Source organism: Pseudophryne corroboree, chromosome 6, assembly GCF_028390025.1.
Source record: "Pseudophryne corroboree isolate aPseCor3 chromosome 6, aPseCor3.hap2, whole genome shotgun sequence".
In the NCBI taxonomy this organism is placed as follows: Eukaryota; Metazoa; Chordata; class Amphibia; order Anura; family Myobatrachidae; genus Pseudophryne; species Pseudophryne corroboree.
In genome coordinates, this window is record NC_086449.1 from 466,360,343 (window position 1) to 466,379,223 (window position 18,881).

An 18,881-nucleotide genomic window follows, 5' to 3' on the forward strand; every position below is an offset into this window, starting at 1 on the left:
AAAACTGTCTTGACTTTGGCATTCTCGTTTAATGGCACTTGCAGTACTCTTTGGTTAAGTATAGAGTGGTCAAGTACTTTGCTGTTCCTAGTCTTTTAAAAAGTTCATCCAACCGAGGAATTAGGTAGACATCGAACTTTGACACATTATTCAACTTACAGCAATCATTGCAGAAGCGCCAACTTCTGTCCGGCTTTAGAATAAGCCTAATGGGACTTGACCACTCACTATGTGACTCTTCAATTACCCCCAATATTTTTTAAATTACTGTAGACACTGATTCATGTTGGACTTCTGGTATTCTATATTGCTTTAGGTTAACCTTAACCTCTGGGTCAGTGATTATGTCATGTTTAATGACTGTTGTTTTACCTGTTATGTCTGAAAACAAAACTCTGTTTCTTATAAGACATTTTTTTTAGCCTTCTGCTGTTGAACAGTTGAGAGGGTTTTAGCTATTGTTACTTTGGGAACCAAAGGCCCTCAGTTTACTGGAGGGACTGGGATGGCTGACATAGCTGCTCTATACTTCCAAGGTTTTATAAGAGTTACGTGGTAGATCTGTTCTGGCTTTCTTTTTCCAGGCTGGTACACTTTATAATCAACCTCCCCCACTTTTTCTAGGATTTCAAAGGGCTCTTTCCACTTAGCTAAAAGTTTACTTTTTACTGTGGGAACCAAAACAAGCACTCCCCAGGAGAAAAAGCCACATAACAGGTCATTGCAAGCACTCCCCAGGAGCAAAGACACATAAATGGTCATTGCAATTGTATACCCGCTGTTGGGCCTGCTCCAAGTGCTCTCTCACTATCAGCGCCACTGCAGCAATCCTTTCCTTCATTTGAGAAACATGTTCAGTATCAGTTTTTTATGGACTCGATTGCCCCTCCCTTGTCTCTTTGGCAATGTCCAGTAATCCCATTAGGTGTCTCCTGTGCAAAAACTCAAAAGGTAAAAACCCTGTGGAAGCTTGAGGAACCTCTCTTATGGCCAGCAAGAAATAAGCTAGCAAATAATACCAATTTCTTCCATTTTTATCCACCATGTTTGCATGTTTTATTTTAAAGTTTTGTTAAACCTCTTCACTTACCCATCAGTCTGGGGGTGATACACGGAGGTTCTTAACTGAGTAATTTTAAATAGGCAGCATAAATCTTTCATGATTTTTTTACATAAATGGGGTACCCAGGTCAGTCAGGATTTTCTTATATATAGATAGCCTTAGAGTAAGTATACAATTCCGGTTTCCATGACCAGTGGATAGGAGCTTCCGATTGTGGGGGCCATTCCGAGTTGATAGGTCGCTAGCTGTTTTTAGCAGCCGTGCAAACGCATAGTCGCCGCCCACAGGGGAGTGTATTTTCGCTTTGTGTGCAAACGCCTGTGCAGCCGAGCTCTGCAAAAACATTTTGTGCAGTTTCTGAGTAGGTCTGAACTTAGTCAGCCCTTGCGATCACTTCAGCCTGTCTGGTCCCGGAATTGACGTCTGACACCCGCCCTACAAACGCTTGGACACGCCTGTGTTTTTCCAAACACTCCCAGAAAACGGTCAGTTGACACCCATAAACGCCTTCTCTCTGTCAATCTCCTTGCGATCGACTGTGTGAATCGATTCTTTGTTAAATCCATCGCCTAACGATCCACTTTGTACCCGTACGACGCGCCTACGCATTGCGGTGCATATGCATGTGCAGTAGTGACCTGATCGCTGCGCTGCGAAAAATGGCAGCGTGCGATCAGGTCAGAATTACCCCCTATGCCATTCACCCTGCGATACCCTGGCGTTGGCAGGACTCAGTCACACAGCGGGTCATCATAGGACTACAGTCCCTTTTTAAAGTAAGGAGTGTACTATTTATGCTGTGTACACCCTGAAGAAAATGCCAGTTGGCCCTTGAAACATAGGCTTAATAAACCATCTTGTTCCCCTTTTATAAAAATGGGACAATTTAGGGAGCATACATTTGCCCCTCCCCCCCCCCCCCTCCAAGCCCACAATAGCTGTAAGCAATCCCCACAACTACACAGAACAGCTGACTTACACTCCCCCTTCCTTCAAGCACACAGCAGTGGCCGCCATTCCCTCCCTCTCCAGTACAGAGCAGTGGCTGGCACCTCACAAGCACGACAAGATGCCCCCCTTCCACCAGGCTGTGGATGGCACACCACTCCTTTCGATACATAACAGCAGCTGGAGAGACATCCCCTGTTAGTATAGCTGCAGCCAGGGAGACCCCCCACACACACACCCACACCCCCAGTATACAGCATCTGAAACCCTCCTCCCCCACTCCACACACAGCAGCCGGCATCTGACACCCTCCTCCCCTGCTCCATACACAGCAGACATCTGTGACCTCCCGCCTGCTGACATATAGCAGAGGCCAGCACCTCCTGCACACACACAGTAGTAGCCTCCAAACCCTGCTCGCCGCAGCACACACATCAGCAGTGTCTCTTCCTCTCCCTCAGATGACAGTGGTGGCTGTGCCCTTCCTACACATTCAGACGCACAGATAAAAACCAGGGAAGGACCTTGCCGCATCAGGCCCTATGAGTAGGGAGTATTCCACCCCCTCGATAGACCCCACTCCCTCAACAGACCCTGCCTCCATTAGGACCTATCTCAGAAATTTCCTGGGCTAGTTTTCTATTCTATTCTGCCCCTGCAGGTAAGTGAGACTATTGTACCAGGAAATACTGTAATCTGCAGTCTTCAGGGTCTCCTTATAGAATCCTATGAAAGAAATGCTGTGAGAGCTGTGTCTATGTGTGAGAAAATATATTGTAAACCACTATTCTAATCTTCACATTATTCCATTGATTGATGCTATGTTTGGGAGATAGTGCTCTTTGTATAGTAATCAAATGTATTTGTCACACTAATTTACTTTTCTATGCATTACCATATTGTGATTTACATATTCACTCACAGATCTAATTATTTTGTTGAAAGTTTGTTTCAGTGCTAGAAGGGGTTCTGTCAAAGTTGGCAAGATATGATGAAGGAACATTTTTTTCATCTATACTTTCTTTCACTGTAAGTATATTTATAAAATCCTGATTATAATATAAAGTGGTATAGTAATACTCATTCTATAACATAGTGTGCACCATGTGTTGGATGCTTAATTGACTTAAATAGAATAGGCGGAATGCAGTCAACACAGCTGCTACAATTTATTAAGTTTAGTTTCCTGTTTTTTTGTTTTTTTTTATTATATCTAGTTAACACTTGTTTTAGAGTAACACTATTAACATTTTAATAAGTTAGAACCCTATTTACGATTCATCCTTAAGCTTTTGCTTGATAAACACTGTATTTGGTTAAAAAAAAAAGATACAGGTTGAGTATCCCATATCCAAATATTCCGAAATACGGAATATTACGAAATACGGACTTTTTTGAGTGAGAGTGAGATAGTGAAACCTTTGTTTTTTGATGGCTCAATGTACACAAACTTTGTTTAATACACAGTTATTAAAAAATATTGTATTAAATGACCTTCAGGCTGTGTGTATAAGGTGTATATGAAACATAAATGAATTGTGTGAATGTAGACACACTTTGTTTAATGCACAAAGTTATAAAAAATATTGGCTAAAATTACCTTCAGGCTGTGTGTATAAGGTGTATATGTAACATAAATGCATTCTGTGCTTAGATTTAGGTCCCAACACCATGATATCTCATTATGGTATGCAATTATTCCAAAATACGGAAAAATCCCATATCCAAAATACCTCTGGTCCCAAGCATTTTAGATAAGGGATACTCAACCTGTATATTCAGAGGTCTATCTCATTTTATTTAATGTGTGTCTAATGTTCACTGTAATACAGTATTTTGTAGCACATTGGCGGACTTGGTTCTGTATTTAGTATTGTTGCTCTTTGTACTTCTTATTCTATCCAAAGTGGGCAACAATATAAAAGTTACATTTTTTTAAAACAATACAGAAAGACATTTATTATCTACGCTTGTCACCAGCACTGCAAATCCGTGTGCATATAGCAAATAAAATTATGAAGATTTTTATATTTGATCACAATTATTTAAGCCTGGAGTCAGGGGTTTCCCAGTCCCTGCAAGACCCTACACTAGTGTGTGTGTGTGTGTGTGTGTGTGTGTGTGTGTGTGTGTGTATATATATATATATATACACACACAGTATATATACTTCACACGACATTACATTAAATGTTCTCACCTCCCAGATACTGTACTGAGGGGGTAACATATAGACAGGGTGCAGCTTGTGAGCCACACCTAAAGAGGTCTTATGTATCCTTGATTGACAGCAGCCATGACAGTATGGAACAACATATCTATACAAAATAATGTTGCAAACAGAACAGGTGAAATGTTTCAAGCCTCATTCTTATAACAAACAATAATTATATTTACCATACATTGACAACTGCAGCAAATACCCAGTGGGGAGCTAATAAGCCTCCCAATCAGCTCACCTACAGTATGTCCCTCTCTGTGATAACAAATCTTTCTAATCTGTAAATGTGAATGAATCGGTGATGCTTGGATAATTATTCATTCTTAATAAATGTTTTAAGGTTTATAAAGGTTTTTGACACATGATTGCAAGAACCAAACAGATCTTGTATACTAGGCCTCAACCAGCTTTTTCTACACCGTACACACAACTTACCTATATTTTGGACAACCCCACGGTGGTCTCCAAGGTGTAAGGAAAAAGTGAAAGGGGTGTGATGATGAAATTCATGCCATCATGGCCTAGCCACCCCACTTCACAATGCCACAGTTAATAGCGGCAGAGGACAGGGCCTTGATAACTTATCAAGGGCTCATACACTTCACTAAGGAAGAGGGCATCACCCAGGGGGTTGCCAGCTCTGCAGTGACTCTGTTAGAACGCATTCATATTCAGGAGCCTCCTGGATGTTGTGTAGAGTAGGAAGTATGAATTCACATAAACTACATTGCTTGTATTTCACCCAATGTATTGTTTCATCATGTACAGTATGTATCACCTATCACTTGTGAGGCAATCATCATCAATCCAGTATGAACACTACCACATGTACATTGGCAAAAACCAGAAAATGACCTCATCTGATTAGAGTTTCTTTATTTTGTGGATCAGAAAAAATAGTGACAAGTGTCTGATTTTCCACCCTCCTGCTTACAGTGGTGATAGAGAATAGAACATAATTGCTCATCAAAACTCCAAATTTATGAAACTTTTTCCAAGAAATGTGGAAGTTTACTATACTTACTTTTAGCGCTCATTCAAACTTCAGTTTATTGGCCATTTTGAATAATCCTTTACTTCCAAACATTACTATAAAACAGAGACCGCTCTGGGAGAACTAGAGTTAGAGTTGAAATTATTATTTCCAAACATCTAATGCCTTGAGACATTTTTAAAAACATGATCATTAGTGAACAGGCACCTTGCTGGATATTTATTTTACATACCAGGATGCAAAAAGGGTTACATTTTCAATATAATGTAAATTATTATACATGATTAGTTAAAAAGGTTTTTACCTCCTTTGTACTGTAGAGTTTAGACATTGCCACTGTTTGCAGAATGTTCTGATCACAATGTCATTCATTTTAAACATACATCCAGTGTCATACATTGTTGTCTGTTATTGCCTTGTGTAGTCATACATGATGTTTAGGAGGTGATTAAATGAAATGTGATGCAGGAGCGAGATTAGCAATGTTGGGACAGGATGTAAACATTGGCAGTGGTGCCCGTCATCACTTCCAGAGGGGTGAGCAGGAAAATGTGCAGTGTTAGGCTACTATATAGGAGGTGTGCACATCGCCAGTACCTCGCACTGGAACACCCAATCTAATATTGCTTTTCATTGAATTGACGCCTTAATATTTTAGGGATGTGGGAGGGTTACCGGCTCTTCCAGTAGTCGGGGAGACCCACCAGAAATTTGGTAGTCTTCTTGTAGTAGGCAACTATGAGTTTTGTCCATTTTCTGTCAGATGATAATTCGATAGTAATGCAAGTTGTCTCATCTAAACTGGACCAACAAATCCCAGCCCTGTAACCATTACAGCACTATAGAATGCACCTGATCATCAATGCAGTGGAATGGCACTCCTGCATGCTAGTGCTAAGGTGGGCTTAGCTGCCACTGTTTTTCTTACTCCTGCAATCCACTGTCACATAACACTCTCAAAACATTAACAAAGAAACTGTGTTCAATATTTTTAAATTCTGTGTATTTCTGTATGTATGTATGTATATATATATATACAAATGGTATACTCCGGCACTCCTAAATTGGCTGCATAAACCTTGCTCCGGTGCCCTCCACCCAGGAGGGATACCCCAGCATGAACAGGAACAAAATGAGGCGGCACTCAGAGGCTGAGTGCCGCCTCATTTTGTTCCTATATATATATATATATATATAGACAAACAGTCTCTTCCCACCTGTGGCTCAGGTGTTGTGTAGAGGAGGAAACAGGCGGCACTCCAAGGACTTGTATAACAAACTTGTATTCAAAACATGGTGAAAAAAAACAAAGCAAAACAAAGGTACAGGTATCTTACAACGTTTCAAGGCATGGCAGCCTTTTCATCAGGTAAGTGACCCTGGTGCTGTGAAAGAAAAGAAAAACGAACGTTTTTCTTTTCTTTCACAGCACCAGGGTCACTTACCTGATGAAAAGGCTGCCATGCCTTGAAACGTTGTAAGATACCTGTACCTTTGTTTTGCTTTGTTTTTTTTCACCATGTTTTGAATACAAGTTTGTTATACAAGTCCTTAGAGTGCCGCCTGTTTCCTCCTCTACACAACACCTGAGCCACAGGTGGGAAGAGACTGTTTGTCTGCATTATCTTTTGGAGGGCACCCAGGCGTTATTCTACTTATCAGAGTGCCGGATATTTCTTTTTTGTATATATATATATATATATATATATATATATATCTTATAAAGATGCCACTATAATGTTTAATGTGAATTTAAAAAAAAAACAGGCAATTGGTAGTAAATGTCCTTCATCTGACATAGTTTCTCTCAGTCTAATGTGACATTTATTTAGAAATGGCACATTTTGTATTTTATACTTGAGTTATAGTATTATAAACTGTGAATGATTAAATTTCTTAATCTAGAACTTGATTTAATCAAGCAGTGTAATTAGGCAAATTATACAGTCATTAAATGAGTAAATTAAATACTGTAATATGCTCAGGAAAGTTCCATCAACAATGATTTGTATAACTTTACCATATTGTCTGTATTTTCAGGTGAAAGCTGCTTCAAAGTATGTGGAAGTACCAGTAAGTAATAATATTGCCTTTTTTTTGTGGGTTACTTGGTGCTGTATTGGCCTTACATTTATTATAACTTTAAGGATACTATATATGTCCACTTGTATCTGATTGGAGAGAATTATTGGTACAGTGACTTATCAGATCTATTTGGGAATGTTTTCCAGAATGTACAACCTCTTTAGCTCAAAATAATGTATGACAAGGAGAACTAGAATTGTTCTCAAATTTTTACTGAAACACTTATTTTCTGTTTAGTGTTAAATTATCATTTTTGTTGGGTAAGTGGGATGCAGGTGGCAGTTTTTATAGTCAAACAGAAATGTTCTTTTTTATTTCTTTAAGAACCATACTATAAACTGCTTTGGTGGTGGTAAATACATCCTTAAGGAAGTGTTCAATTCTGTTTAGCAGAGATCATTGTGCTAGAGTGAAGGGCTCCCTTAGGAATTAAAGAAAACCTCTTCATAGTCCCCCTGAGCCAAGTGGCAACGTTGTTTATCTCAGTGCACTTTTCCAGTTGGCAGTAACCTAGTAACTCTCGTACTCCAAAAACCCAAATATTTTCTTGTATGATACAAACAGTAATCTTGAAACGTGTCGCTCTTTGCTTAATTGTGTTAGGTGTTCTTGTATGGTGTATCAAAATGAAAATGTAAACCTGTGCAGCTGAATGTTCACAAAGTACACTAAACACTAAGCCATAGGCGCCAGTTCTGTGAGTGCTGTAGTACTGGAGCACCCCCTATACTTGTGATCCCTCAGCCACTAAATTAGAGCCCTCAGAGAAAAACTGTAAGCTAAGTTACCAAAGCAATGTGTTGTCTGCATCAAAACACTCATAGACTATGGGGTCTATTTACTAAGCCGTGGAGAAAGAGAAAGTACCAACCAACCCGCTCCTCTCTTTTTCCGAACACAGCCTGTTACATCGCGAGCTGATTAGATTGTACTTTATCTTTCCCCACTTTATCTCTTTCCAAAGCTTAATAAATGTACCCGTGTATTTCCTATAAAATATTCAATCATGTGAAGCTAACTACACTGGCAATTGCTTCAGGTTACTTTGCATTGCAATTGTCATAGTCAGAGCTTGTGCAACCCGCTCAGCAGATTATACAAAGCAGAGAGGTGCTGGTCTGGAGAGGCACTCTCCCCACTCTGCTGTTGCTGCCGCTGGGCCTGTCAAACTGTACGACAGGCAGTGGTGCCGGCAGCATGAAGTGCGGCTCTTCTGGCGTCAGCTTTCTCCCTCCTTTCTTATCCCCCTCCTCTCCGCTGCCTGCACCTGTATAACTCTTCAGTCACCAGTCCACCTCATGCTGAACTCCCAAGTAAGTACCGCACTCCCCCCTCTCTCTCCTCCTCTGCTGTGTACTACTGTGTAGCATAAAGTGACCATGGGGCACTACTGTGTGAAATAACGTGAATAAGGGACACTACTATGTGGTGCAATATGAATCAGGGCACAGTGTGCAGTGTAATGTGAATAAGAATGTGCTACTGTGTGGCCCCTTCCTTATTAGACCACACCCCTTTTTGCATTGGGCAACTTCGGCGCGTGCTGTCCCATTATTACATATGGTAAGGAGGGCGCAAATGTATCATTTGTAAGGGGGCGCCTAACACCGGCCCTGGTCTGAATGTATCTCTACTTTTGCATCTTAATCATATGTGAGAACAAATTCATTGGGGTCAATCCTATTAGGTGTGAGGGGGATGAGTTGCCGTTGCAACAGTGTACAAATACCTGCAATGACATTGCAAACCACATCCCACACTGCTGATCTCAGCTCTTTGGAGCTGTGAAAAAAAAAGTCACAGTCCGGAGGTACCGTTGCCACACTTACGCCGCAAGGGAACTTGTAGCTAATAGGATTGATCCCATTGTTTTAATGGGAGATCAGATTTGTTTTAAATGTAGTAACAGAAAGTTGTCTAAAAGTAAAAATCAAAACTTTAAATTGCAAATGACAGGTCTCTGACAGTAGCTGAAAACGCATGAATGTTTGTACAGAAAGTCACATTTGGGCTTCAGTTAGACACTACTGTGTTATACATTAGGATAGACTTTGTAGTTACATATGTAGCACCGCTCAACGTTGCCGCGATGCGCATGCATGGCCACATGCATCGTGGCACTGACTTGGTGCGCCCAGCTGCGACTATTTGCAACTGGAATCGCACAATACAAAGTCAATGAGCCACAGGTTTGACTCTATGCACGCACCTGTGTATGTGCTCGCGCACAGTGAAAACCAGTCATGGGTGCAAATAGCCGCAGCAACAGTGAGCGTAGGTACCTCTGTATAATGTAAAGGCAGTCGCACTCAGGTATGATAGCGTTTGGCCACAATGTGTATCCTCCAGGGGGCATCACCTTGAGAGCTCAGGCCCTGATACAGAGAAGGACGCTAATGTAATTGCAGCTGTGATCCCGTGCACTGCTAATGTATGAGAGCATGCTAATGCTGCTGCCTGTCAAAAATACTGAGATCTCCACTAGTAGGATATCTGATCTCAGCATCTGCATACACACACTCAGCAGTGGTCACAGATCCTTCAGTAATCAGCCAGCTAACCCTGTGGTCGCTCAGAATGGCCATGGGAACTGAGACGCTGGTGCCATGTTTTCTGCGTACTAGATCACAGAAGTAAACATGTCTTGAAAACACCGTCACTCCCCGTAACCACCAGCAGATGCTTCCTGGCTGTCAGAGAATTGCAAATAAATCATTACTGCAAGCAATTTCACAGAAGTATCTTGGCGTTTGTGCAGTGCGACCATGACGCATGCGCAGTCAGCCAATAATCGCTCATATCGGCATTGTGTACATCTCTGATTAAGGCCCTCAATTGCTTTCATTCTGACATGACCAAGAGAATCCAGCAGGGAGAATGATGACCAACTATAAAGGGATGAATTATAGACTAGTGACTGGTCAGGAAGTCCTACTAGGTATTAAGGAAATCAATTTTTATATGTGGTAGTTTCTTAAATGTTTTGCTTCTTTGTTGGCAAAGTTGTAGGTATTCTAAATCTCTAAATCTTACTGTCCTAGCTCGTATTTATTATAGCAGAAATGGGACACTAAACCACTGCTGTTTCTTGTCTGGCCTCTGCTCGCTCTGCTGTGACTGTCAGTGTATTGCTCTGAGAAGTGACTGCATAGATTCTGCTTGCCAGTAGTGACATGCAAGCGGCAGAGCATGCACCTGTGGGATTAGGTGTAGCAGCAGGAAGCTCAGGAGCATTTGCAGCATAATGTATAATTAACCAGGAATTTAGTGTTTTTCAAGATGCATGTTCTCCATGCCGGTTTAACTGGAGATTAACTTTTGGAAGAATCAACTGTGGTCTACACCCTTAATAAACCTTGTTCCCCTGTATTCAGTTACTTGTGTAACCAGTGATAGAATAGTCCATGACATTGTTTGATTTTCTAATGTGATTATCTCTTCACGCCTTATCAGAGAATCAAAAACCCAAAAGAAATTTTGGAATATATTATTCTGCCACAAAATGTGAAAAGACCTGCATAGCGTAAATAAATCACTGTGTTTATAGTTCACTCAATACATAAAAGACATTTGTGAATAGTAATGTCTCTAGGTAGAACAACTTTTTCTTATTATTGTTTACCAGCTATTTGTTGTGTCGCCCCCAGTTTTCTGGGCGCGTTGAGACCAGGGGCTGTGCCCTCGGCAGCGTGAAAACACTGGCCATCCTGAGTAACCTACAGATGCCACAGCAGATCACAGAAGATGGCAGTAGGCATCTGTGTACAGGAGATGCCTCCGGCACCATTAGCATGGGCCTGATTCATCTCTTAGGCCCATAGTGCGTATATTTTCCACAACGCTTTACATAGAATATTTGCCCATTCACATCAGTCCAAGTGGAGCTTACAATCTATGCGGTCTATGTTCTAAGCCTTGGAGAGAGATAAAGTACCAGCCAATCAGATACTCAATGCTGTGTTTGAAAGATGACAGGAGCTGGTTGGTTGGTACTCTATCTCCATCCACTTTATCTCTCTCCAAGGCTAAGTACATATATCCTATGTTCCTTACCACATGTACACACACATACAAACTAGGGTTAATTTTTGTCTGTAGCCATTTACCCTAAACCAGAGTACTCAGAGAAAAATCACGCAAGCACAGCGACAATATATGAACTGCGCGCAGTTATGGCCATGGCGGTAATTGAACCTATGACCTCTGTGCTGTTAAGCAGTAATGCTAACCATTCCACCAGCTGTGCTGCCCAGGAGCTTTCTGTTCAGTCATTACATTTAGATAAACATGCCATGTTATTCTGAATAACCACTTAGGGCCTAATTCAGAGATGTATGTGAATCCAATGTTTAAGCACATCTCCACTGTCTTTAGATCTGCGCATGTGCAGAAGCTGCACTGCAAATGTACAGATAGGGGGCTGCAGTGTCACTCTCAGTGCTCCAAATGCTGCAACATGATTGGCATGCTACGGACATTTTGGGGCAAAGACAGGAAATGTTCCAACATGTCTGCCCCGATTTCTGGGTGTCTTGCAGCCACTGACTGCACTCTTGGACTCAAATTTGCTGGCCCCCGACTGCTATATTATTACAGTTTAGAATAGTATAGTGATAACCATCTAAACAGTAGTTTGCACATGCCACTTGCCATTAGTATGTATGTACATGAATGCAGTATTCCATATTCATAGAGGTAGGTGTATAAGAGCCAGAACCAGGGATGTAATCAACTGCATGACCATCAGACATCTGAGTGACCCTCAGGTTTGTCAGGATGTCCGGTTAAATCACACAGTTGAGGCCAGCAAAGCTGTGTCCCAGGGAGCAGCCACTAGATACATCATATGGATCACTGGGTGCTTGTGTGTCCTTTACCTGGGTAAGAGATGGCACCAGGATGCATTGTGATACTCTGGGTAAAGTTCTGCAGGAAAACTTTGGGTCCTGGCATTGAAATGGATGTTGTTTTGACACCATCTACCTAAGCAGAATGTTATGAATACTGTTTAAAAGTGTACAGACTGCCTGTTTGGTCTTTTTCCCCAAACCTGCGCTCAAATTGTTTTTATTTTATTGTGACTGTGAGCTAAATACTGATCCACCAATCCTGGTCAGCATCTAGTCAGAATTGGTCAGCTGTTGATTGAGACTGTCAGAAAGCGTGTTTGGTTGATTAAGCCAATCTGTTACTGTGAGTGGTGTTTGGCCTCCACCCCATAAGATCCAACATTCTGCATATGTCCAAGTAGTACACCCACATGTTTATATGATACAAGAATCTGAAGTCGAGTTAAGTTTGCCTCTCATTTCCATTGCGGAGTGTTAAAGAAAAAAGGTGTCCATTGTCATAATTTGGGGTGTAGTTACTAAAGGGGGGTACTCACGGAGCGATCGCTGCTTAAAATCTAAGCAATATGACCAGATTGCTTAGATTTTAAGCAGCGATCACTCAGTGTGTATCCCTCACAGCGATAGCGATGCGCAGCCCCGCGCATCACTATCGCTGGTGCTAGATTGACCTGCATGCAGGCCAATCTAGCAGGTCGCTCACTTCATCCGCTGGGTGAAATGAGCGGCCCCCCATCTCCCCCCGCACGCTCAGCACAGATCGCACTGTGCTTAGCGGGGGGAGAGATGTGTGCTGAGCGGTTCGCTCAGCACACATCTCTCCCCAAATCGGGCCGTGAATACAGCCAAAGAGTCAGGTTTTTAAAAGGCCAATTTTCAGTAGTTTTGCCTGCAGGATTAGAAACCTCAATTATATTTAATGCAAAACCAGGCATGTTTTGCATTCAGTATTGTTGCCATTTTAATCACTGTGGACATAACTGGCAAAAATCAGCAGCTTTGAAAATCCAATGCTTGGTAAATACCTCTTTCAACTTCTCTGACACAAATGACAAACAGACTATTTCTAAGGCCAGTGGGTTGATGAGCCTGCTACCTATGTATACATAAGGAATACTTATTCATATTATCAGTGACAATACTGACCAAACTTCTGTTTGCATTTATCAATCTGTAGAGAGCATTTGTTATCAAGGAGACTGCAAGTCAGTCACTCAGATTCAGGCTTGTACAGCTCTTTAGTGATGCCAAGAGGAGAACCGCTAGATCTCTCAGCAGCTTTTCCAAAAATAACAGTTTCAGTAAATCTGTGAGCAGGGTTTAAATATGGGCACGTATATGCTGTAGTTATGTAAAATGTATTAGGCCAGTATTCGATTAGCCCCGATCATTTTTCGCCTGTAAAAAAATGGGGCCGATGGTCTTTATCGGGCTATCCAATTAAAGTAATTTTTTTCCGGGAGAACAATGCTCCATTTTCATGCAGTAATATGGGATCCAGGATAAATATGCGGACCCATGATTTATAGCGGCTCTGAGGCCTGCTCATTGCGTATAATGCATTGCGTGCCTGAGGCACCCGAAGCATAATACCCAATAAGTGCCAGGTGTCAGGGGGTAAATGATTAGCACCCGGCAAATTAGTTAGCAGTGGTAAAATACTGCAGCTAATTGAATACCGGTTACAATTGTACAAAGGCTTTGATACATACTAATATCCAACTGTTGATTTCCATGTAGTAGTATTGTTGTATAGTTTTCGCCCTCTGCTGAAAACAGAAAGATATTTTTTCTGTATTTTTTTTTATAATACTGAGTTGTCTTCTTATCCATTAGAACAGATTCAATATACCAATCTAAGTTTGTTCACGTCTTACCTCATATTTTAAATCTTGCATATTTCACGTACTTAACTTGCTCAATTTTTAAATTACCTTTTGCTTATTGCATGATATTGAATAACAAACTTAAAAAATACATTCAATTCTAATAAACATATATATGCATTTGTAACATAAAATTGACCTTTGTAAGCCTAAAAAATTTTGAAACTTGTATATTTGTAATTGCCAAATCCTACCAGCTGTTGCTATGACTTTAATGTGCACTGTATTTTAAGTATTATATTCCAACACCAGTCTTTTTGTAAGTATGTTTGCATGATATCATTTTACCATATGTTGCTATTTTTGGGAAACAAATTGTTTCAGTATAGGACACTAATTAATATTTCTATTTCTTTTAAATGCAGCCTCGTTGATAGTTTTACCCAAAATAAAAGTCATAATTTAAGATAGGAGTTATGCTTATAAACTAGTGTATTTTTAAACTAGTAAATAGTATAGCAGATGCTACTTTTCTCCCCTTGGACTTAGAAGTAAATTTAAATGATTTATATAAAAAAATCTCTGAAAATTTTAATACTTTTGAAATTAAAAATTGTAATGATCCCTTCTGAAAATTGGTTTACGTATTAAAAGTAAATTAAAGGAGATTCTGAGTCTCAGACAAATCATAAAGCTGACGCAACTAGCGATTATAAAAAAAAAGGGCACATGAGCTGCACCTTAAGGGAGGCTACGTCCATGGCTGGTTCTCTGCATCTGTGAAATTGGTATTCCTTGGTGTCAACAGAGCGGCTACCTTGCAGACTCATGCAGGAGAAACCTTTTATAGCAGTGTCATGGGCTTGCTGATTCATGCATATAACAGTTTCAGACAGATCTTTTGCCAGAGGCAGAACTCTGGGAGGCAACGGAGTCAGCTGCCGCCGGGCTCCTGCTTTGAAGGGGGGCACCTTTCCTCCTGTTACATGTGTTCAGCGACATTAATCAATTAAGTTAATTGACAGCAGCCGTTATCTCTTCCGTAGCTGACTTCCCCACTAGTCACTACACCTTACAAATCACACACTCTTTATTACAGATACACTGGAAGCAGATACCTTACTGATGAAGCTATTTGCCCCTATAAAGGAAGCATGAGAATTCTAACTATATGAAGTTATTTCTCAGACAATTACAAGTAACTTCATATACTGTAGTTAGAATTCTCATACTTCCTATGCAATAGCAGATATCTCCATCAGTAAGGTGCATGCTTCCAGTGTAATAGGTTGTGGGTTCTAATCCTGGATATGACACTTGCAAATTAATTGTCAGAGAAATGATCAGCATTCTGAGTGACTGAGCAGATCTATGTAGTGTGTGGCTGGACCCCTACATAGATCTGCCTAGTTGCAACGGTTTTGTAGTAGCTTCATATAGTAAGAATCTGCAGGCTTGCTATGCAGGAGCAAATAAATATATATATATATATATATGGGGGGGGCACCAATATTTTTCTTGCCTCCGGGCAACTAGGACAAACTTACGCCACTGTCTTTTGCACCCAACATGTGGCTGCAGAAAAAAAAGTGGGCGGTGCAACCACACTTCTAAAGCCGCGCAGTAGCATGTGGTACTGAAACTGGCTACTATAGCCATCCTGATTTGAGGACGCTTTGCATGCGACTTTATTTGAGAAGGCAGTTAATTCTTTATTTAACAAGACTGTACCCAGTAAAGGGCAAACACACAGTCAGGGTCACTGAAAGGGACTAGTAGACTAGAAGCAAGGGGTACTGGAAACAAAGATACTGCTAGGAATGAAACATGAGGAAGGAGGGCCCTGCCTGTGAGAGCTTACATGCTAAGAGGAAGGGTGAATTGTTCTCCAAGGATCATCTTCTTCTCAGTATGATGTATGGTAGAAGACAAGACGGGGACACAAATGAGTTAAATTATGTCTCTCGTACATTTTTTTTATCCAGATCTGGTGGACATTCTCAATCTTGACCATAGAATGCTTTAAAAAAAAAATTATACACTTCTCCTGTGTTTACTGAATAAATACTTCGATAAGCAGATATTTCAAAATTTGGAATTAAATTTTGCCCCCCTTTCCATGTAAGGTGAAAAAAATCCTAACTTTCTACTTAATAATGGAACCAAATGTACTATAATATGGTTATATGGGAGCCCTGGTTCCCATAAACCTAAAGAGCACACTGTAAATGTATGCAGCTAAATCAGTGCCGTAACTAGCCATTTTAGCACTGTGTGCAAGGTACGGCATTGGCGCCCCCCACCCCCATGCAAGATAGGGGCAGCGCGCGCGCAAAAATATATAGGGGCGTGGCTTCGTGGGGTAGGGGCGTGGCCACAAAATACCACCAATTCATACTACGGTGCACAGTAGTCTCCATTATTCAAATTACGCTGCACAGTAGCGCCACTACACCAGGTAGAGCCCCTTTTACACATTACAGCAGACAGTCCCCCTTTTTACACATTACAGCAGACAGCGTCCCCTTTTTACACATTACAGCAGACAGCGTCCCCTTTTTACACATTACAGCAGACAGTCCCCCTTTTTACACATTACAGTAGACAGCGTCCCCTTTTTACACATTACGGCAGACAGCGTCCCCCTTTTACACATTACGGCAGACAGCGTCCCCCTTTTACACATTACGGCAGACAGCGTCCCCCTTTTACACATTACGGCAGACAGCGTCCCCCTTTTACACATTACGGCAGATAGCGGCCCCTTTTTACACATAGCGGCAGATAGCGGCCCCTTTTTACACATAACGGCAGACAGCGTCCTCCTTTTTACACATTACAGCAGACAGCGTATAGCGCAGAGTAGGGAGCAATGTTGGTGGGTGGGTGAGTGAGTGTAACAGAGAGAGTGGGTGTAGGGATCAGTGAGAGTAGGGAGTAGTGAGGGGGTTTTAATTCATAGATCCATTTAGTTTCAATTTTTTTTTTTTTTCAATAAATGTTTATTGGTTAAGGGTAAGAACATATTACAGCGAGTAATAGAAGACAGCATATACAATTCAAATGTCAATAAATCCAATTGATATAAGCAATGACTGTTTATGAACTTAACATGGCCTGCTGTTGGGGAACACCCCAGCTAGGGCCTTATCTGAAATTTAAAGTCGCTTCAGGCCGTTCTAGATGCTTGCTGCCTCAATAAAGCATTTCCAATTTTTAAATCAGTTCCAGAAAACTTTACAGAAGAGTACAGAGTGGAGAGGAAGAAGAGAAAAGAAAAAGGAAAAAAGAAAAAGAAAAAAAGGGGGGGGGGGGGGTTAGAGAGTCTGAGAAGACGGGGGGAAGAAGGGGGGAGGGGAGGACACAGCGAATCCTCTGTGTCTAGTCTAGTCGGGGGTCTGAGGTGTACGTTTCTAGCTCCAATCGTTCCCAGGAGGACAGCGGGGGAGCCCGGGTAGGGGATCAAAGTAAATGGTCTAGGTCGCTACAGCAATGTCGAGTAAGCTTGTGAGGCCTTAAATTCGAGCCAAGGGGACCAAGTAGTCGTGAATCTCTGGTTCGTCTCCGGTGTCACCCGCAATTCCTCCATAGTCATATACCAATCTACTCTGGCGATCCACTCCTTCACGGTAGGAGGAGTAGTCGATCGCCAGTGAACCGGAATGACCGCTTTGGCTGCGCTATTGAGAAATTTTAATATAGATTTTTTATATGTAGACAGGGGCCATGAAGTACAGTTGAGAAGCCAGAAAGTAGGCTCCGAAGGAACCCCCGGATCCACTATCAATTTTGAAATTGCTATAACCTTATCCCAGAAGGGACGAAGCTCGGGGCAGCTCCACCAGATGTGCATCGGGGAGCCCGGATGATTGCTACATCTCCAACACGCATCTGTTACATTGGGAAACATTTTAGCTAATGTTTGGGGGCACCTATACCAGCGAGACAGGACTTTAAAGTGCGTCTCAAGGACCGAATAACTAGAGGAGCTGGCGAAGGTGGCTTGAAAGCTCTTCTCCCAGTCCTCCTCCGACAAGTCTATCTGCACGTCATGGCCCCAGTCTCTAGCATATTTGGGTAGATCTGGGAATTTATTCTCAAGCAGTATTCGATAGCACCTTGAGAGGAAGTGTGGTGGGCGAGAAGGCTCCAGGCAGAGGCTCTCAAAAGCTGTTAATGATCTACTCAGGCTCGGGCGTATAGCGCTCCCCATGGCAAAATGTTTTAATTGGAGATATTTCCAGATCTCTGAAGGCGATAGGTTCCACTTGGATTGCAGTAAGGGGAAAGGGACCATCTCTCCACGTTCCACCAGCCCGCCGACACGTGTCACCCCCGCCCTTTTCCAAGAGTCGAATCCCAGGCCTGAGGCAGCCGGTGGGAAATCTGGGTTGTTGAACAATGGAGTCAGAGGGGAATATTTAGAAGATATGTGTGGTAGTACCCTAAGTCTTCCCCAGCGTGTAAGTGTAGGGCCAATAGTAGGGTGATCCACACGTGGCAGCTTTGAGTGCCAGGGGTAGTATGCAATGGGGGCAGGCATCACCGTTCCCTCGATATGAACCCACTGTTTTATGTCATATGGGCGCGACCATTCCATGATTCGGTGGAGAATAATGGCCTCATAGTACAGAGTAAAGTGCGGCAACTGAAGACCCCCCTTGTGTTTAGGGCGAAAAAGGATGTCGTGCCGGAAACGAGGTCGTTTATCTCCCCAGACGAAGTCCCTCACCGAATTATGTAAGTCTCTGAACCATGCTTTGGGAATGGATATCGGGAGCGCCTGGAGGAGATAAAGGACCCTCGGCAGAACATTCATTTTGATGACACTAAGCCTCCCCAACCAGGACAGTCTTTTGTTGCCCCAATCCCGGAACTCAGAACGGAGTGAAGT

At 41.9% G+C, this 18,881-nt stretch overlaps 1 protein-coding gene across 9 annotated transcripts in view; it reads left to right on the plus strand.

Moving 5' to 3' along the window:
• Nucleotides 1-18,881, plus strand: part of CADPS2 (calcium dependent secretion activator 2) — a 919,737-nt gene that overhangs the window by 801,051 nt on the left and 99,805 nt on the right. For all 9 annotated transcript variants that reach the window (XM_063927189.1, XM_063927182.1, XM_063927183.1 and 6 more), the window contains 2 exons: nucleotides 2,957-3,040; nucleotides 7,267-7,299. In XM_063927189.1, coding sequence (XP_063783259.1) covers nucleotides 2,957-3,040; nucleotides 7,267-7,299 — 117 coding nt within the window. The remainder of the gene's footprint in view (nucleotides 1-2,956; nucleotides 3,041-7,266; nucleotides 7,300-18,881) is intronic.